Source organism: Tympanuchus pallidicinctus, unplaced genomic scaffold (genome assembly GCF_026119805.1).
Source record: "Tympanuchus pallidicinctus isolate F22 unplaced genomic scaffold, pur_lepc_1.0 scaffold8, whole genome shotgun sequence".
Taxonomy (NCBI): Eukaryota; Metazoa; Chordata; class Aves; order Galliformes; family Phasianidae; genus Tympanuchus; species Tympanuchus pallidicinctus.
The window spans coordinates 26,160,996-26,182,480 of NW_026294802.1; the positions used below are offsets into that span (position 1 = coordinate 26,160,996).

The 21,485-nt window shown below is 37.0% G+C and overlaps 1 protein-coding gene across 10 annotated transcripts in view; it reads left to right on the plus strand.

Moving 5' to 3' along the window:
• The window catches only part of OSBPL8 (oxysterol binding protein like 8), an 81,060-nt gene that overhangs the window by 55,625 nt on the left and 3,950 nt on the right, over nt 1–21,485 (plus strand). For 9 of the 10 annotated variants that reach the window (XM_052668326.1, XM_052668328.1, XM_052668327.1 and 6 more), the window contains 18 exons: nt 1,019–1,099; nt 1,984–2,085; nt 3,257–3,460; nt 7,941–8,025; nt 9,007–9,178; nt 11,095–11,329; nt 12,487–12,671; nt 13,472–13,553; nt 14,115–14,213; nt 14,701–14,797; nt 15,133–15,231; nt 16,508–16,605; nt 17,898–17,987; nt 18,497–18,633; nt 18,900–19,085; nt 20,339–20,426; nt 20,829–20,931; nt 21,342–21,447. In XM_052668326.1, the coding sequence (XP_052524286.1) occupies nt 1,019–1,099; nt 1,984–2,085; nt 3,257–3,460; nt 7,941–8,025; nt 9,007–9,178; nt 11,095–11,329; nt 12,487–12,671; nt 13,472–13,553; nt 14,115–14,213; nt 14,701–14,797; nt 15,133–15,231; nt 16,508–16,605; nt 17,898–17,987; nt 18,497–18,633; nt 18,900–19,085; nt 20,339–20,426; nt 20,829–20,931; nt 21,342–21,447 (2,249 nt within the window). Of the gene's footprint in view, nt 1–398; nt 587–1,018; nt 1,100–1,983; nt 2,086–3,256; nt 3,461–7,940; nt 8,026–9,006; nt 9,179–11,094; nt 11,330–12,486; nt 12,672–13,471; nt 13,554–14,114; nt 14,214–14,700; nt 14,798–15,132; nt 15,232–16,507; nt 16,606–17,897; nt 17,988–18,496; nt 18,634–18,899; nt 19,086–20,338; nt 20,427–20,828; nt 20,932–21,341; nt 21,448–21,485 lie in introns of those variants that run through there. The other variant, XM_052668336.1, reaches the window with a different exon arrangement.

Below are 21,485 nucleotides of genomic sequence, written 5' to 3' on the forward strand. Positions count from 1 at the left end.
GGAACATTTACTTACTGCTGAAATAATTTTGATTTAAAATTACTTTTTGCCAGTTGTTGCACGTGTGTTTTTGACAATCCAGTTTATATTTCCTTGCACAAAGAAATACAACTATGTAATTTATCTGATATTTTTGTACAGTGGGGTGCCCATACAGTGTTCTCTTGAGTTGGAATAGAAATGGTGTGTGATAACTCAGTGTACTCTTCTTGTGTTATAAAAACAGCTCTGTAAGCCAGGGTGAATCTTTGGTGGCTCTAGTTCCCCTACAATTAGTAGGCAATAGATGCCAAGAAGTAAACTTTGAACCTCACAGGAGGTGGGGGGGAGTGACAGAAGTCAGGTGGTGCTGAGGCAGCATATTGTCCTGCCATGAATGAGGACTTGGGTTTTATAAACAAACCTGAGTTGCCTTCTGCCTATTGCCATGGTGAGCTTCTCTGAGATTATTTGCAGAGTAACGAGAGCGTGGCATTAGGGAGGAAGCAGAGGAGCAAGTGCCAGCAGTGGTCAGTAGTACTCTGGTAACTTGCAGAGCACTGAATTCTAGGTTGAAGAGGCTCTGTTTTCCTTCATGGGTCATGGGGTAAGTGCCTCTATAGCAATCTTTTTGGAGGAACTGTGTAGTTAGGAAGATGTTGAGATTCACGTCTGACACAGGAATGACTCCTGAGTTTGAATAGCAGGATTCTCCTGAAACCTTCTTTCTCTGCAGAAGTAATGCATACCTAGTCAAGACTGTGACATGTGAAGCAACAGGATACGTGGCCTAAATATTTACTATATTTACTTCAACTTTTGGAGGAATCTCAGATTTGTTGCCCACAAAAACTTTATGAAGAAAAGACTCCGTGGGTGATGAACATTACTGTTACAAGCCTTGTTTTACTGATTGGGATAAACAGCAGAAAAAAGGAATGGGGAGTTTGGAAACATAGCTGTACACTTCAAACACTGAAATAGTAATATGGCCTCATATCTATTATCATGTGTTTATTCTATGTTTTGTTAATTTCAGTCTGAATCCAAGCTTTTCAATGGCTCTGAGAAAGACATCTCATTATCTTCAAGCAAACTTACCAAAAAGGAGTCTCTCAAGGTGAATTACTGTCTAAAAACTTCTCATGGACTATAAACATGCACAAAGTTTTATCACATTCTTCTGATGAGAAGAGAAATGCCAATCAGTGAGGAGATTTCTGTGGAATATCCGTGTTGTGTGAGAATTAATGTTGCTGGTTCTCTTGGGTTTTTAAGTCTTACAGTACTGTTACAAAGTATGGGCTTTCATAATGTAGTCTTTGAGAATACGTAAGATTATAGGATAGCTGAGAAGCTTATAGGATAATTCAACTTTGCAAGGACCTCAGGACATACACGTGTGATGAAAAGACAAAGTGAAATAACAAAGCTATGGTTTGCATGCTTTACCAGTGTTACTTACTGATTTTTTACCTCTCTGTTGTAACAAGACTAAACTTCCTCTGTTTGTTAAATACCATGACAGGGGAAACAGAACATTATTTGCCAGTAAAAGATAAGTATGTATTATGTTGAATTTTTGCTGTGAGGGAAAGTGAGAGATGGATGAAAATTGATCACATAAAGTGCCAGTAAAAATCTGAATCTAGCCCTAAATTTGCTTTTGTACCATAGGTTTGTAAAGGAAGAGTATTTTTGTTTGTTTCCGTTCGTTCCATCCCATCTCACTCCATGATTCTAAGAGGAGTTTCACAGTTCTCAGTATCAAAAACAAATTGTAGAAGAGTATGAAGTTTTTATGTTGGTAGCAGCTTTTGAAACAGTATGGAATGGTTGTTTAGACTTTGGATTCCAATACTGTTTTAAAACTGCTTATCTCCATCTTTCTTGCAAATTCAATTTAGCAGTTTTTACCTCAGTTTATACTGGTAGGTGGCTTTTTGTGCTGTGATTGCTTGCTTTTGCCTGTGGCATTATAAATATTTTTTTTATTATTTACAGGTTCAAAAGAAAAATTACAGAGAAGAAAAGAAGAGAGCTACAAAAGAATTGCTCAGCACAATCACAGACCCATCAGTTATTGTTATGGCTGACTGGCTGAAGGTCAGAATCTAAATGTGAAATCTAAGTTGAAGATACAGCAGCTGCCCACTGATTTCTGACTAGAATAGAAAAGGCTCAGCAACTGAAGTTGCTGTTAATGTTTTTCTACAAACAGCAGATACTAATTGTGACTTTGTGCTCACTTCCTAGGGGAATAATGGAGGAACCTTGCTCCCACTTACTGCACTCACCATAGTCACATGTGTCTTGTATGTGCAGCTTGTTAGCTTCACATGAGCTGGCTTTATTATTCTGATCTTGTCCTTTTTATTTTGCACTTTGAATTGAAGCTCTGTTACGTTTGTTACTAACTGTGAAAGTAGTTTGGTCATATTAGGTATATATTTATTTGTGTTTCTTTCTGGCAATTTTCCTTTCCTCTCCTAACAGTCCACTAATACTTATAGGGAAAGTAAGAAATGAATTTATTAAAGATTGCAGTCAGCATCATAATGCCTTGAACGTGTAACATACTACTTGGAAATCCTGCTTTCATATTTAGCTGCAAACAATAGCTTATCTAGGAGAAGTTTCTCAGTGTTTTGCAAAATCAACGTAAACAGGTTGAAACATTGCTTACAAGTTGTTTTGGCATTTAGTCCTACAGACAAAAGAACCTAAATCCAGAGTTGATTAAATGACGCAAGTAGTTTAATCAGATGTGCAGAATCCAGGGACGTGAAGGGGTCTTATATAGCACATGTGGGTTGAAATTGACAGCTCCTTGTGAGAGGTTTTATCTAAGAAATTTAATTTAAATAATTTATTTTGTGAATATATCCTATTTTTCTTATCAGATGTCTGTCCTGTTTTCAGAAGAACTGTGTTTCCAAAGATTATCCTCCCTACATACTAGAGATAACATGTGTTTCAAATAAAACAACTCATGAAGTCAGTTTCAGATGACTATCCACATTTCACAGATCTTAATGTGTGTATATTCTTCTGTAAAATAAGTACTTGTCAAGACAGAGTAAAAGGATGAACACCTAAATTATGCCTTTTTACTATATTTGATAAACATGGATGAACTTGAATAGACTTTTTGTTTTATTGTAATAAAAAAACACAAACACTAATAAACATTTCTAATTTTGATTTCTGTTTTGTTGAAGGGGGTGGTTTTTGTACTGAGTTCACTGGAATGTAACTGTAACTGTTTGTCTTCTAGATTCGGGGTACCTTGAAAAGCTGGACCAAACTGTGGTGTGTACTGAAACCAGGAGTGTTGCTTGTTTACAAAACACCCAAGAATGGCCAGTGGGTGGGAACAGTGCTCCTGAATGCTTGTGAACTCATTGAGAGACCTTCTAAAAAAGATGGCTTTTGTTTCAAACTTTTTCACCCTTTGGAGCAGTCCATATGGGCCATAAAGGTTAGTGGTAGCACGTGTGGTTCTTAAGGATGACCAGTATTAGCCAACTATGAGTTAAGACAGCTGTAACAGAAAGTTAAACAGTCTGTTATAACTTTCAATGATTTGTTTATTCTGAATGTAAAATTTGAGCACGTAGTTTTCTTCACTGCAAAAAAATATTTGCTTTTTTTCTGCTGTATATACTAAAATAACTTACAGTATGCAGAAGTGTGCCACAAAGAGGATAATGCCATCATGGTAGTTATGTAAGTGGAAGGAATGAGTATATAATGTTGTATTCTACATCAGTCTAATCTAGGAAATTAAGGAGGAAATTGATTGAAAAAGATGAAAGTATTCAGATGCATTATGAAAATTTCTTGGCTTCCAGCTCTATATTCATGTAATGTCAGCCTGGTTCAATTTGCTTGTGATATTAGAAATTCAACTAGCTTCCTTATACAATAATAGCATATATTGCTAATTGTACTCTTTGGATTTGGCTGAAATTTTACAAAGATAAATGTTTCTCTTCAGTTCTGATGACTACTTGCTTTGTCAAACGTGGCACAATATTGTTAGTGTTAATAATCATGGTGTGTTCTGCAGAGCAAAGGCTTATTTCAGGTTTCTGTAATTTTTATTTTAATGTTCACTATTGCTCATTGTTTACTAAACTATCTGCTGTAGTCCTTGTTCTGTGTTTACACATGGAGAGCAGGCGTGGAAGCACAGCACAAGTGATCATGTTTACCTCCTGAATTACTTCAGATGAAATCGTGATAGTGTCAGAATCCTTGTCATTAATTAATTGTGTTCTCTGCAACATCTCAGTACAAGTACTAATCGTGAGATTGTATTGTATGAGACGTTAATACCAGTGTGGTGCTGTCACATCTGGAGAATATGCTGCAGTGTTTTTTGTTTCTTCCTCATCTCAGAGTGGGAAGTAAGTCAGCTAGTATGATCCTTGATATTTGTGCTGATCTTGCTGAAGAACTGTCATTATCAGTATTATCTGAATCTACCAAACTTAGAACAAATCATTTATCGTGCCTTTTGAATGATTTCATTTCAGTATTGATATTTATTTCAGTATTAGGAGGACTTTTCCCTAATTAATTGTGATCTCACATTAGCAGAACACAAACATCATATTCTTTTTCAGAAACAACAGAGTTTGGTGTTAATGCGATTGAATTACGAACTTGTATGTGTACATTGCAAAGTGGTGGCCTGTCTGCAGAAGATCACAAATCAATCTTATATTTCTTTATTGTTTGGCAATGAGAAATGGATTTGTTTGTTTTTTTAACTAGATATTTAGAATTTAGAGGACATGCCCCTCCAGATTTTTACTTTTTTAAGGTAGGTCATATTTTGAACCTGAACAAGTTGATATTGTCCATTTTAAATGTGCTGAGAGCTGGAGTGGCGTTTGTTCATTTTGGTATGGCTATTTGCAATTGAGAATTACTGGACTTAATTAGATGAGAGGCCTTGAAGTTTGAAACTATTTTCTGCCTTGTGTTCCTAGTCAATTATGACTTTCTAGTAATAAATTTATTACTGCAAGGTAAATTTTCATGAACATAAATGGCAATTGACTGAATTGCAGAGTAGATAATCCAGAACAAGGTTGAAGTCTAAGACAAAATGAATTGTGTTTGCCATCAGTGTAGGAAGATGACATTGCAAGAAATATTTACACAGAGATAAGTACTGGCAGGACATTTTCTTGCTTAAGCACACCTTCTGTAGTGTGTCCTTCTGGCAGCTTGTAAATTCTCATTGACAGTAGTTTGCAGTCAGTCACTTACTGTGCTCCCTTAAGCCTATTGTTGTGGTCTGTGATGTTCCTTCTGCACTTTAAGGTACTTGATGCACTGAACCTTCTTCTTTCTTCCTCAGGTGCCCAATCCTAATGCCATCTCAGTTTTTTAAAATGTTAACTGGAGAAGTTAGCACAAATGACTTCTCATGAACAGATTTAGATTTTAGTGTGACTGCCTGATTTTGTTGTTTTCTATGAATATTTGTGGCACTTGAGTTTAGTTGGCATGAATATTCTGTTGAAAGTAAACTTCAAAGTTTTTTAATCTAGTGGAATTTTTAATTTGCCCATTACCTCATGTTCCAGTAGTTGTGCAATCAGTTTAAATGCAGTTATCTAACAAGTGAAAACTAACATCTGTCTTGGACACTAATACTCTGAAAATTGATTTTGAAGTCACAATGGCTGATAACAATGAAAATGTCAAGTGCTTTTGAAACAATAGCCAATTAAAAATCCACATGCAAATATTTCAAAATAAATCAACCTACTTAAATGTTCAATCAGATGATTAACTCTGTGTTAGTCAGCACATTGTGCAGCTGCCCATGGAAGTATAGCTTTCTCATACGCAGTAAAACGCAAACCATTATTTCTTTATTACATCTTTTTGGTACAAAGTGATGCATCCTGTATGCCCACGGCATAACCTTATAGCTCTCAAGGGAGGAGTGCTGCCCTTTGTATCCTGTAATCTGGCAATTTTGAGGACTTGGGATAGTGGAGGCACTTGCTCAGTACACATGTGCCCGTGGAGCCATAGCGCAGTACCATCCCCCTTGTGCAGTGCCCAGTGATCTCTCCCAGCCCTTCTCTCCCCAGGGGTGCAGTGTACTCTCCCTTGCATCCCCCAATGTTCCAGACCCTTAGTGACCCACCCTCAAAACCAAGAGTGCTCTGCATAATGTCTCCCACGGGTCTTGTTAGCTCCAATCCTCACGTGTCACCTCACCAAACACCTTGCATAGAAGAGCCTCTCCAGTCGCTGGAGGAGGCTGTAACATAGAATTTAAATTTTAACACCCAAGTGGCTTCTACTCTGTATGCATTCAGAAGTTTCTGAACATTGTTTACCAGCACCAGCTCGTGTGTACGGGTATCTGAGCACCACCAAGACTCCTTGTTACCTGCCTCTCGCCCTCAGAAATGTTCTGGCTGTTTCATACGCTTGCTTCTAAAATATCTGCTATTATTTGCTTTTGCTCAAAAATTCTGCTGGCTTTCAAATTCCCTCTTCCAAGCCTTATACTTGTTTTCATTAGGCTTCTATGGGGAAATCAGTCAAGGCCAAACTGTGATAACTCATGAATTAGGCAGGCTTAACCCAGCTTTCAACAAGCTTCAAGTGTGTTTAATACAGCCCTCTTTGCTTATCACTTACTTTAATGTTCCCATGGGTAAATGTTTTTGAAGAGACATTTAAATGATTGCTTAGTATTTTATTCCAAAGCAAAGCTTTGGATTTGCTTTAAATTCCAAATGTGAAAAAACTTCATAATGAAAGTTAAACTTTGGCATTTAATGTTCTGTATGTTTCTTTTGGTTGAACTCAATTCTTGGTGTCCTGCTGATTCTCTTTGTAGAAGGACTTAAGCATCTGAATGTCTTTTATGGACTTAGCTATCATCCTTATCATTTTAATTATTTTTTTTTAAGCACCAAGTCTACAGGTAGGCATCTAAATACAATTAGGCACCAAAATTTTTTAAGGGGATTGACTGACTGTTGGGTGATAGAGAGGTTGAAGGGAGAAAGTGGGAGACAAAAAGAGAGTGGGTTCCTATTGCAAGACGTAGTGTTCAAGTGGGAACAGTTAGCTCAATGTTGTGTAGATATTGATCGACTCATGTCTTCTGAAGACAGCAGATGCCATGCAGTTCTGGAGTGTAGGATGCAGTTGAGATAACAAACATGTTCTTGTGTAAAAGAAGCATGAAGTGGAATACAGAAGAGAGCCTCCTGCTCTCTCCAGTGGCTTAGCTTGCTCTTCTGTCTTTTGGGGATTTCTGAACCATAGCATCTTCTTAGGAGTTGAGAGGAATCTACTCACATCAAGAGAGGATGAGGACCAGAGGGGAAGGGTTAATTGTTTACAGATGTGGAGTCTTCTGATAGACAGCTTTTGCTGTAAACCAACCCTCTTAAAATACCCCTTCCCTCCCAATATTTTTTGTTTCATACTTACCTGTTTATCTGAAACGCAGAGTTGAAGAGAAATAACTCATCTCTTCTGATCTCTGCCCATCTGCAGTCCCTTAAAAAGTGAGGGTAACTCCCCTTGTAGCATTCATTTTGATGCTTTTGTCTTTTTGCTTTAACTGGCATCAGCAGAGCATTTCTAAGCTACTACACCAAGTCTGATTTACCAAAAGCAAACAAACAAAAAAAAATCCCTCAAACGAAGACAAAATAAAAGCACCAAAAATTATTTGAATCCCAAAGACTGTTCTCTTTGAAAGAAAGAGGGTTGAATTGGGAGCTATACTTAAAATGATGTCTTTGAAGAAGAAATCCAGTAAAAGAGGGCTGTCCATCTTTCCATTCATATCTTCATTAGATGTTGCTGAGTGACAGTAAATAGCCAGCAGTGTGTCTGCTTGTTACGTGAATGGTAAACTCTAAAATGGAATTAAAATATATGATGCTTGTTTTGTGTATTTCAAGGGTCCAAAAGGTGAAGCAGTTGGTTCTATAACTCAGCCACTACCCAGCAGTTACCTGATCATCCGAGCCGCTTCAGAATCAGATGGTAAATAGGCACTTCAGTATTTTTTCACCAAGACAGCAGTCAGTCGTTAGAAAGACATTGCTTAAGTTGTCTTACTGTCTGTTACAGCCCTGTGATTGCAGTTCATGCTTGTAAAGGCTCTTCCTTAACTTGGTACATTGTTGTATTGGAACTAGCAGTTTTTCATGTTTATTCAAGGAGAATATTGAATTGAAGAAATTGTCATTGAGCTCCTTGCAACTAGTTCCTTTCTTAAATGCTACTGTAGACTCTTTCTAATGAAAGTGTTTGTGTATTATAAAATTCAGCAGTTTTACAGAGCTCTTGTAGTAGAAATTCCCTTAAAATACACGTTTTTAATGCTATCACTTAGAGGAGATAGGGATTAATATTGATGCAACCATCTTGGAAGGTTAGAAAACAAAAACAAAATTTAAGACCGCTGTTTAGACTTCTTAGTAGCTGCTTTCCTTCTACAGATTGATTAAACATACCCTTGAAGTCCTTGAAGTTAAGACTCTTATTTTCCTTCAGATAATGATACAGTTACTTTTAAATACAGTGTATAGAAGAGAAATAAAAGTCACGTTTTTGTATTATTTAATCACCCTTAGATGTAAATTTGTACTATCTTCATTGTTTTATTTTAAGTGCTTTTTTTTTATTGCTTTTGAAAAACTATTAGATTTGAAAATGAATTAAATACAGGAAAATAAATAAGTGAGGAGTGAAAAGAGCACATAATTTTAGAAAAACTGTATTGGAATGTCCAATATTGAATTGACTTTTATATTGTAATTTCCATATTGTATAACATGAACAAATTCTGCCAAGTGATGCGATTACATAGTCTACAAAAGTGGAGTATGTCTGCAAGCACCTTTAGAGGAGTTCAGTAAGTACAGCCTTGATGGAGCCATTAAGGAAGAAATGCTAGAATGTGCTCTAAATTCACCTTGATCCCCTACCCAACAGCATCTCTAATATTAAATTTGTCTTCAGGCAGGTGTTGGATGGATGCTTTGGAGCTGGCTTTGAAATGTTCAAGTCTACTTAAACGTACAATGATTAGAGAGGGTAAAGAACATGACTTGAATTCTTCAAGTGACAGTGCTCATGTCTCTCTCTATGGCCTGCTTCGTGCTAACAACTTAAATAGTGGAGACAACTTACCGTGAGTAAATTAATTACTAAACCTGATTGCTTTTCTGGCAGAACCATATAGTAATAACTTCTCCAAAGTTATTGGAGTTCTTTGAAGAGAGGATCTCTCTTTGCAGTTCTATTCGCTTCCAGATTCTCTGTATAAGACTTAATTGCACTGTGTTTTTATACATGGATAAAATGAAAAACATGTATACTTTATTTTTTGAGCAAAGCAGATACAGAGGGCAGCTCGGCCCAAGGAACTCAAAGCTGAGTATTACACCAGTAAGTTAAAGCACTCAGTTAAGCTGTTACAGTTTAATTTTTTTTTTTGTATTGTGAAGTTGATCTCTCTTGTTTGTTTCACCTGAAAAAAGTTTAGTTCATGTTATGAAAGTAGGCAGGTGTGAATATAAGTTGCTTTTCTTTGGTCAAAGTATAAATAACACCAAAACTATTTAAATGGTTGTCATTTGCCTCAGGTTTGAATCATCAAGTTCATCAGTAATGCTTCCATCAGCCTATGAAATTAAATAGTACAAAAATTGAAATCACCTGTGTCAAGTATTAGAGGGCCCTTGAGTCATTTCAGTAAATGCTCTCATCCAAATTTTTGTGAGCATGGTCTTTCCTGAAAATATATCATTAAACAAGCATGGTGAATGTCTAGTATTAAATGTGGAGGTTGGTGGCCCTGCATGCGGCAGGGGGGTTGGAGCTTCATGATCCTTGAGGTCCCTTCCAACCCTGGCCATTCTGTGATTCTGTGAATGAATGTGCTTTCCAACACTTCCAGTTATGGCATCAGAGTGCATTAGAAAGATATAAAAGATTTAGTCATTTGTTTGAAATAATTTGGTCTGAAGCTTGGGCTTTGCTTTCTCTCTTATCTTCCACCAGTTGAGTATACTGATAGACTGACATAAATGTCTTTGAATAATCCTTCACACACATGAATACAGCTGCCCACATCTGTTCTGGGTGGGTGGGGCTTTTATACCGCTGCAGCTGAGATAAAAGTACAGGCCTGTGCAGGAAGAAATGCTTTTCTTGCTGCCTTTAGATAGCCTGAAACACTGAGAAAAAGCAGACTATTGCCTTATTGCCTCCAGTCCAAATTCAGGGCACTATCCTGATGACCAGCCAATATTTTGTCCAGGTACAGTTTTGCTCCTTCCACAATCCTAAGGAAACAGTGAAGCTGCAGTGTACAGTTCAACTGGAGATCTGTAGTCATAATTTAATATCATCACCTGACCGAGATTACAGTCACAGCAATTAGCTACAGTCGTGAAGTCTAATTAAGAGTAATAGTTTAATTAAGTAGATCTTTGGATGTAGTGTATTGCAAGAGTATTCAGTGTGTTTCTCTAAACTATAGACATAGTTTTAAAGGGGTTGACAGGAGAGGGAGAAAACATGAAAGCAATTTTAAGTCCAGCTGAGAGCTGGCTTTTTACATTTCTCAGTGATGTTGCAGCAGAGGATGCCTTGGTCCTTCTGGGAATGTGTACAGCTGTGTAACCTTGAGAAGGAAGCATGCTGGGGAGTTAATAAGGAGTTTAAAATCAGTATTTATTTACACTGCCTTAATGTGGGAAAGGAAATAGTGTTCTATACCTACAAATTACTGCTTTGTGTGAAGTATCACTTCAGTTATGGAATTCACTTTATCGTTCTTCATCCTCGGTATGCAGTCTCTTCCTCACCTCACTAGCCACAGCCAGAGAATATAATAAACATAAATGCAAAGTAAATTTGGTGCATTTTACAGTTCAGTGACAACACCGCATCCTGTATATTTCCACTGAAGCAAGTTCAACTTTGCTGCTAGACTGGGGTTCATACTGGCAGCTAATTCAAAGGATTATTGTGGGATTTTGGTTTGGAAACATGAAATCATGGGGTGAAGCTGAAGATTCATTTAGCTTTTATCTTTTGTAGATTAAATGACAGTGAAATCGAAAGGCATCACTTTAAAGACCAAGATATGTACTCTGATAAATCTGATAAGGAAAACGATCATGAACATGATGAGTCTGATAATGATGGATTGGGGAAAAGTGAAGAAAGTGATAGCGACACATCAGAGCGACAAGATGACTCTTATGTTGATCCAGAGCCAATTGATATCAAAGAAACAACTTACTTAGAGCAAAGTCATGAAGAACTTGGAGAGGTAAAAGTACTTTTCATGTAGTAGGCAGGTCACTTTGCTGAATGTAAAGCTGATATTTTAGAGGATGTGCTACATTTGACAGCTGCTTTACAGGATTGACTTTCATGTGGTCAGTAATCCTGAGGAAAAAAAAACTGTATCCATCCGTGTTCTGCTCTGCTACACTTCTGTGCTTCTGAGAGATACGTTTAGTTAAAAAGAATGACCTCTTTGTTAAAGATTATTTGGTGTATTTCTCAGAGAGAAGGTGCTTACTTTAGAAGGACCACCTGCAGCAGAAGTTGGCCATGTCTGCCTTTCTTCTCGTTACTAACTCTGTTTTTTTTATTAAATTGTTTTGGTCTTTTTCTTTAAGTAAAAATTTTCAAGTTGATTTTTATACAAACTGACACCTATTTTTCTACTGCAAGAGAGAAGTTAAGTAGTGCTGGGCTTTGCAGAATTCTGTGAAAGACTTGCTATGTTTTCAGTGTTCAGCTTGCATTCTATTATGATGCCCAGAGTTACTGCTCTGTTTCTGTGGGTTTTCTTTCACCCCTACACAGCCAAATGTGAGAGGAATATGTATGTATTACTTGCTATAATAATACCAAAAATCTTTTTAAGGGAAATGGAGAGAAATAGAATAGTTGTGACTCTCCTCTTTTTCTCAAGTGCTAAGTGTGAGGTTTGTTGTTCGCTTCATTTTTATATACCTACTGGACATGGAAACTTTGTGCTTTGTTGCTTTCCAGGATTGACTCTAGAATAAACAATGGCTCAAGAAAAGTTGAGGGTTTAAGTTAGCAAAAATGCATTTTAGAATAGTTTTGGGAAGAGGCATGCTTTTCCTATAGACCTTGTTTTTCATTTCAGGAACTGTAAGAAAGAATATCTCCACTTTTCTTTGACCAAAAGGAGCACATTGGGGTGTTTTTCTGTTTTAGGGTTGATAAAAAGAAATGCAGTTTTTAATGCTGAATAGTAAATATGTAATCATGTGTATCATATATTAAATGTGTACTGTAAGTGTATTTAGAGAAATTTTCTATCTCTTCCTCGGAACGTTCCATTTCATGTGTACATTTTGTATTGTTATGGCGTCACCAGAATGCATTGAAACAGTTCAACGTCTATGTTCTTTATCCTTTCTGTAAGCAGTTTCTTATTTATCTTAGGCAGGGGAGGCTGCTCAGACAGAAGTAGTGTCTGAAGAAAACAAAAGTTTGATCTGGACACTTCTGAAGCAAGTCCGTCCAGGAATGGACTTATCCAAGGTTGTACTGCCTACGTTTATCTTGGAACCTCGTTCTTTCCTTGACAAGCTATCTGATTACTACTACCATGCAGACTTCCTATCCGAGTGAGTCAATCCTATCACTGGTTTTCTTTCCCTTTAGCTTCCTTTTAAGCTAAAATAAGAAACCAGTAAGATACTGAAATCTTTGTTGTCTGGTCTGGTTCACTTGAACAGCATCATAGAATACATAGTCTGAATGTTGGTCTGACAATCTATCAGTTGTCAAATATTCTTGCTTTCTGAAAAATTATCAGCCTAAGAGCTCGGCTGGTATGTCTCAATGTCTGTCCCCTCTTAATACTTTAATAGCAATTGTGTTGCAAACATTTCTGTTGTGGATTTTAGGAAATGGTTAAAAGACGTCTCAAGATTTAACAAAATTAGTTTGTTTTTTCCTTTTTCTTCTTTTGGATGCATATTTATAATGGTGGAATAGCAAGAGTTAGCCTTTTTAAAGAAATTATTAAATACTGTTTTGATTTAGAATTTATTTACCTGCTCAAAGAAAGCTAATGAATTAAAACCTGTACATAGAGATATTATTCAACTGTGCATGAGTATGCCAATTCTCTGAAGCATTCTCTTTCCTAAATAAAAGGAATTGGAGGGGGGTGTTTAGCAGGATTTAGTGTTTCAAAGTCCAGACTCAATTTTGGAGTAAGCATTTCTGATTTTTATTTTGTTTGATTTCCATGTTCAGAGGATTCTGAAAGCTTAATTTCAGGCTGAAAGTTTTACTACTGAGAATTACAAAACTTCTGTTTAAGTGAGCTTCTAGATAGAAGATGTATAACAGCAATTGGTAGCGTCTCATAATCGAAGCAATCCTGACATTCAGTCTGTGCTTTCTGCTTGTTTCACAGAGCTGCTCTTGAAGAGAATGCTTACAACCGCATGAAAAAAGTAGTAAAGTGGTATTTGTCTGGATTCTACAAAAAGCCAAAGGTGTCCTTTTACTCATTATTTTGTCTTTGTTTTGGAAGTTGTGTCTAGTTTGAGAGCTCAGGAATGTGCTGGAGTTTTTGTTTCATTATATTGTTGTGCATTTTTTTCTGAAGAAGGTGAAGTTTTCATTATTTAGATAAATTTATCATAGATCTTTCTGGTCCCCAGCCGTGCTTAAAGTAGATTGTGCACAACTGCTTTTTCCCCTTGAAGTAGAAATGTAATGAAACATTTTTACACAAAGTTGAGCAATATCTTGTTTACTGTTCTTCAGCAATAGCATTATGTATTTGGAGGAGTAAAATTTCCCCTACTTCATTTAGCTTTAAACTCAGTATTCTTTATAAGCAGCTTGATGGGAAATAGTATTTAAAGATGACACTATTTACTGCTTCTTGAGCCTGATATTCAAATGATGAGATTGAGGCAATGTGCTCTAGCATATGCGTTATGCTTGCTTTTTTTTTTCCTTTCTCTGTCTTTCAGCGACTGACTGTTAAAAATATTCTGTGAGTTCTTTACATGCTCTGTATGGTTACTGTCTGTTTTGTTTCTATTCAGGGACTAAAAAAGCCGTACAATCCTATACTTGGCGAGACTTTCCGCTGCATGTGGATCCATCCCAGGACGAACAGCAAGACTTTTTACATTGCAGAACAGGTAGCTGCCATAAGCAGCATGAATATTTTTAAGAAAAATAAATGTGCTAGGTTTTTTTGTGTGTGCTAGATAAGCAATATGGCAGCACTAGAAAATGTATTTGTATGTATGTGTAGTATCCTAAAAACTCTCCTCAGTATATTCTTAGAAAGACAAAGATGTTTCAGTGTTTTTGTTCCATCTTCCTCCAGTGAAAGTCAGACACTAGTTTTCTCAATTCTAGTAATTCAGTGAAAATGCTTGCTTGATCTTTATCTCTGAAGATTAAGGTTGTGTTTGGACAAGGCTGCCAGACATACAGTTTGAATTTTGGGTGGTCCTTTGTCGAGCCAGGGGCTGGACTAGATCTCTGTGGGTTCCTTCTAACATGGGATATTCTATGATCCTATGATCTCATATATTAATTGTATTCTATTCTGTGTAACATGAATTTTGCATTGTCTTTATTAGATCAAGGTTTATACTGCACTGCATGTTTTTTCAATAGGTGTCCCATCATCCCCCAATATCTGCCTTCTATGTTAGCAACCGTAAGGACGGTTTTTGCCTTAGTGGTAGCATTCTGGCCAAATCAAAATTCTATGGTAAGTAATATTTTTTGGCTGTGCTTTTATTGAGGAGTGTAAAATCAGTGCAGGTGTTTTGATGATGAAAAAGGGCTTTTAGAAGAATTGTTGGGTTTGGATCATTGTATTATAATTGCCTGACAAAATTTTTATTGCTGGTCTTAGCATTTTAATTTCTCTTTTACAGTACACTTCAATTTTTGTTTGGAGATGCTGTGATTATAGTGGCTTCACTAGGCAAGATAGATTTCAATGCCAAATATGATAATTTTAATTCTGTTTCTTGGTTATTAGGAAATGCTGACTGTTGTCTTGCAGGGTGTGAAATGTGCTTCTCTGTGTTTGAATTCCAGGGAATTCTTTATCTGCCATACTAGATGGAGAAGGACGGCTGACGTTCCTAAATAGAGGAGAAGATTATGTAATGACTATGCCATATGCTCACTGTAAAGGTAGAGTTCATTATTCTAAATATACTGTTGTTGAATTTAATCTTGTCATCTGAGTAAATTTTTCTGAACACAGGCAACGTTGGTGTTTCCAGGCTCCCGTATACTTACCAAGATAAGAAGTATTATTTAAGTAATCGTCTGGCTTTGGCACAGCAGAAGATTTTTTTTCATAAATATTAAAAGTGTTTAGATAGCTATTTGTCATTACATGACAGTAATTTATTGCTTGAGTTGCTTTCTTTTCTGTAGAGTACTCTGGAGCTTCTCCAGTATTTTCCTATTGGAACTATAATAGTGTAGTCTCTACACCTCATGTAGTTTGGGCGTAAATCATGACTTTTTTTCTTTAGTTTCACTACAGGGAAAATAGTCAGTAGTTCCTTTCTGAAGGGCTGGTAGTTGTACGGAATACATTGCAGCATTGTTGGGATTTTTGCCTCTGTATTTTCTGTCAAAATTCTATTTCAGAGCTCTTGTAATCAGCAAGCGTAAGACTTTCATACAGATGCATGACAGATGAGTTAGCAGAATTATGTAACTTAACATGAGTTTGGTAGGCTCTTCTTTCCTTTTTTTTTTGGAGGGGGGTTATTTTTAATACTGTCAGATTTTATGTTACCTTTTATATGATTTTGGTGACAGAAATAATGCTTAACAAGTAATAAGTACCTTAGGTGTATGCATACATACAAAACAGACAGGAAGAAGAACTAGAATGACTAGTGATACTGATACAGAGAAAGAAAGATGGAAGAATATGCGGGGGGGGGGGGGGGGGGGGGGGGGAGGAGGGGGTAATGTGCATGCTGGAAAACATATTTCTGCAGGCATCTATTGTGTGTAAAATACACTCGGTGTTTCAAATGCTGGGTTGCAGGGGAAAGACTGTGATTGTGGGAAATATGCTGAGTTGTCAACCTTTTTGCTTCCAAAAATCTTTGGAGGGGTGATCAGTGATGTCCTGTACTGGCTGTGCGATTTTCTTTACTGCGCCTACTGTATCTGTTTGAGGAAAGTTGTTTTCCTATTGGTAGATCGTATTTCCTGCTTAAGTAATTCATTTGGATGCTTTTCTTTCTGTTTGGGTTATCTTACTGGGCAGAAACATCACGCTCATGGTTAGGGAAAGTCACCTAAAGAGAAAATAAGCAGAGCTGTTGCTTTCTTTTTGTTCTCTGGCACAGATGCATTTACCCCAGGAATTGGGACAAAAGAGTTTAGGTTGTTTTTGTCTTGTCCAGTTATAAATTCTCATGTTGGCTCTTCCTTCTTGCAGGAATTCTTTATGGCACAATGACCTTAGAGCTTGGGGGAACGGTCAACATCACCTGTGAAAAAACTGGCTACAGTGCAACAATTGAATTCAAACTGAAGGTTAGTAAATGCTATGAGTGGACATGAGAATGAGCATTCTAATATTAAAATGTGTATATTATCAGATCATACCATAGATACAATCTAGCAACCTGTGGCTAGAGAAAAAAAAAAAGGAAAGAAACATAGGACAATATAATTCCTTTTTATTTAATGTTTTCTTCTGGGTCCAAAAGTCTTGACCAAAACTTCCAACTCTGTCTTAATCTCTGCTTGTAAGGATGCTTCCATTGCAGCGCTTGCGTATTGCCAGTTGTGTGAACCTTACCAACAGCTTAGCTGGAGGGGTGACGGGAGGAAGCAACAGTCTGTCTCATTGCCAGCAGTGGCATCTGTATGTGTCTGGGAAGGTGTGCAAGAACAGGGATTAGTGATCTAATCAGCAACCCAAGTATTTTGTATCTTGCTGAGTGAAAAATCCCATGGAGATTTTTCATTCTCTGAAAACTTTTGAGTGTCTTTTTAAACTTCTTGAGATCCCTTGAAGAAGAGCTCAAGCTCAGGCTCCCCTCTTCCATCCTGCATGAAAATTAAGTTGTTCCTGGCACATCAAACGAAGGTAACAGAAGGGTTTTAGCTAACATTCAGATCAGTTTAATGTCCAGCCTTATGAGCAATTATGTGTACTATTTTTTACAGCTGTCTTTGCTATAGAAACACTCACCAGGTGCAAAGGCTAAGCAAAGGTTTCTCAATTATGTATAAATGGCTGGCTCTTCTGAAAATGTTCCTGCTGTTTTTGAGACAAACTGATTTAAAGCTAAACAGTCACTAGGGAAAAGTGCATGTGGAGAGAAACTGTACTCAACTAAGATTGTAGGGGAAAATTGGAAGTTAGGAGGCTGTATCAATTGAAGTTTTACCTCTTCAACGCATGGGATGCGTGTGTAGACTATCAAAAGGCTGAAGAAAATTTCTTGCTGTCATTTTTCTTGTTTTCACAGGAGTTAATCTCTATTAACAGAGTCTTTGGCAAAGTGGTGAGATTAGTAATAGCAAATGACAATTTCCTTCTAGATGCCATTCACATGACTTGCATATCATCATGTTTTTACATTTTTTGCCCTTTTCAGATTTCTTACCCAATCCTAATAATTTTGATCAGCAAAGCTTTTGAGAAAATAGAGAGAACAATTTAGTTGTGGTACTATTAGGCAGAAGTTGTAATATTGAAAGCATTCAGGGCTGTTTACATCGGATTTCATAAATGCCTTTTATTTCATAACACTCAACATACGTGCAAATATTTTTTGTTATTAAAACAAATATGAAAGCTTCTTTTTATTTTGCAGCCATTTTTAGGTAACAATGACAGTGTTAATCAAATATCAGGGAAAATTAAGCTTGGCAAAGAAGTTCTGGCTATTTTGGAAGGCCACTGGGTAAGTAGTAAGTATTGAGTAAATTATGAGTTAAAATAGGGGAAAATAGCATGTAGTTACAAAAAAGGCTCATAAAAAAAACAGGAGTTGAGTAAATGCCACTTTCAGTGAAGTGTCCTTTGTAGTTAAACAGTCCTCAAGGGTGACGTTAGAGTCAAGGTACTGTTACTGTTGAGTATGCTTGAGTAGTTCCTGGTGAGAATACTTGTATACATATTAATACTTGGAGGAATTGTAGTGGCACCAGGATGAAATACTGAAATTTGTTTCAGTTCTGATGACACTGGCGCCGTTGTTTGACAGCGATGGTCCCACTTCCTCTCTATTCTGAGTTAGAACCAGTGCAGAATGCAGAAATTGGATTTTGAAATTAGCATATGTAATTATTCTTGTCTGCTAATCTGAAATATTTTTATTTACAAAAATAGTAATTATTCCTTCAGTTTGCATTATTTTTTGCACTCTGTGTGATTATTACAGTTAGGATCATTAAATTATCTGTGTTACAGGACAGTGAAGTTACTATTAGGGACAAGAAGACCGATGTTTCGGAGACGTTCTGGAACCCAACTTCTGATATCAAGCAGCGTAGATTACCTAGGTACACTGTGAAGTTTGAAGAGCAAGATGACTTTGAGTCAGAAAAGTAAGTGCTCTTTAGAAGCACAAATAATTATTCTGACAAAATAGAACTCATTATCTTCTTCAAATTATGACATTAGCTGGCCAGTAGCTGATGGCTTTGTTACTTCCTGTGTTTGCTGATATTGACCTGTACAGCAAGAAAGCAGCACTGTTAAATACAGGCTCACTACTTAGAAGCCTTACGACCTCTACTAAGCCTATAATTAGAGAAATGTTGTCAATTATTTTTATAACCAGGTGTTACTCTTGATATTGCTTGTTTGTCAGGCTTTGGCAACAAGTGACTAAAGCAATAAATAATAAAGACCAAACAGAAGCTACTCAAGAGAAATACGTTTTGGAGGAAGCTCAGAGAAAGAGTGCCAAAGAGAGGAAGCTGAAGGGCGAAGAGTGGACGTGCAAGCTGTTTGATCAGGATTCAGTCACGGGAGAATGGCACTACAGATACGCTGAGTGAGTGCTGGAATGCTTGTAACAAAACTGCCAGTTGAATGTTCGCAAGTGTCTCTGAGCCTCTTGCTGTGCTTTCAAGAGCAAAAGCTGAAAGCATGGAAGCATGAAATTTGCTATGCTACTTGATTACTCCAATTCATGTGTTTTTAACCAAAATGTGTAACTTTGTAGCTGAACTTTTAGTTCAGTCCCTTTTAGCAGGGACTGTATGTAATTTTGAAAAGGCAGGGATTACTACAGCAGGAAACTATGTTTCAAGCACTTATTTCAATGGACTTGTTCTGTGTTTTGTTTTGTTTTCCTTTTTTTTGGAAAATTCACTTTTTTGTGTTTTGTTTTCCTATTTCTGGTTATGTGCCTCCACAGATTGGAAAGCACTGTGTGTATTTTCTGTGTCCGTGAAGTTTTATGATTCAAGTGTGTGCCACAGAAGTGTTACTGTATGTTAGAAAGCAGTCTGTGGGGTCTGTTGTCATTGGAAGGAATCATTGATTCTTTTTATGAATGTGAGGCCAGCTCACCACGTGGTCTGCATGAAGAGCAGAATATTTTATGCTTACTGTGAAAAATGCATTCAGTGAACTGCAGCATTTGTTAAGGTATCTAAATTAGATACCTGGATTGCAGTTGTGAGAGACCTTTGGGAGAAGAATGCCTTGTTCTTATCCAGTTACCTTAGACAACATTTAACTCAAGCCACATTATCTAAGATGTGAATGCAGGTCTATGTTCATAGTACCCAAACAGCTGCAAATGTTTTAAAAAAGACACAAGAAGAAATGAAAGAAAACCAGTGCTTAATCTGCACTCATTAAAGCTGTGCATGATAATGATCTTCAAGCAGCTGACTTGAGGTTTTTGTCATGGAAAGCCTGTGCTTCATGGGAATGTCTGTCTTCACCTTTGGCAATTTGTCTTCTCTAATGAGCTATGTCTTTTGCTTGTTATTTTTCATTTTATGTCAGTTTGTATTTGGAAAAGCACTCTTAAAAATCTGCAGAAGTGAATTGTATGTTGCTCATTACTGCCTTTTGAAACTATTGCAGGTTACCATTAGCCATTTTGGAATGAAAGTAGTTCTGAGGCAACTGGATCTCATGGCTTTTCAGGCTACACGTGGACATTTGGATCATTTTTTCAGTGTCTGACTTCTACACAGGGAGAAAGATTGTTATTTTGTTACATACGAAATAGTTTCTGAGCAATAAAATATAATCTCTGTGATATTAATCATTTGTATTCATTTTGTCTAGTACCAGGCCGTGGGACCCTTTGAATGATATGATTCAGTTTGAAAAAGATGGCACAATCCAAACCAAAGTTCGGCATCGGACACCAATGGTATGTTCTAGTTTTGTTAGTAGGTGCAGCAAGCTCCAGGGACTCACGTTTATTGTGTTGTATGTATGAAGGTCCTCAAAGCATGGGGAGGGTTAAAGAATACCATTGGTACCCTGCGAAAATGCAGATTAGCCAGTCCACAGTCTTTCACTTCTGTGATGCATCCTGAGCGGTAGAGATGACTTAATTGACTAAGAATGTGAAGTAATGCCAACTTGAGGTCAGCAATTTAACACAGTTCTCCCTTAATGGAAAGATGCACAAGCCTTGGGTTGCTTTTATGTCAAAAGTCTTGATTTGGAAGTCTGTGAGATATTATGCTTTTTGCTGTTACTGACAGAATGTGCTGCTTTGCTGCAGTTCTGGTTCTGTGGAAGTAATTGACGTGTTTTACAATTGTAGGTTACTGTTCCGAAAATCAAGCGAAAACCAACCAGCCAGAAAAAAGGGGAGTGTGGTTTCTCATCCCCTGAGCCTGATAATCAGGATTCCTCTGGAAGTGAAGGTAGGAGAAGATATGTTTACATTCAAACATAAGAAATTTACTTAAGAGAGTTCTTTAGTCGCACATACTATTATTATTTCAGAATGTTTTCATTACAAAGTAAGACATGTTTTAGATAGCACTTCAGTGTGACGCATGTTCTGGTGTCTCTATTGAGTATGTGGAAACAGATTTTTGTTGTTGAGACTGTCTGCAAAAATTAAACTATACCTGGAGAGTTTTAAGATATTCCTAAATCTTAACTTGCTTTCCTTCTGAGCTACAGTAAATTTGTAATAAAACTTTAGTTTTCAATAGAAACTCACTTAGAACTTCCTCCTTGGTTTTGCAAGCTTGTCATTACTGCTTTGTTCCATTTTGGATCGAGGGCTTCCTTCTGGGAATTACACCCATCTTTTCTATTTTTGTAGCACAACTTATGAAGCATAATACAAGAATAAGGAAAAAAGGGGCAGACCTTGGTGAGCTGCAGAGTGCCATTGAATCTATAAAGGAAACACAAGAGGACATTAAGAGGTAGTACTAAATCTAAAATGGTTTAAAATGACAAAGAA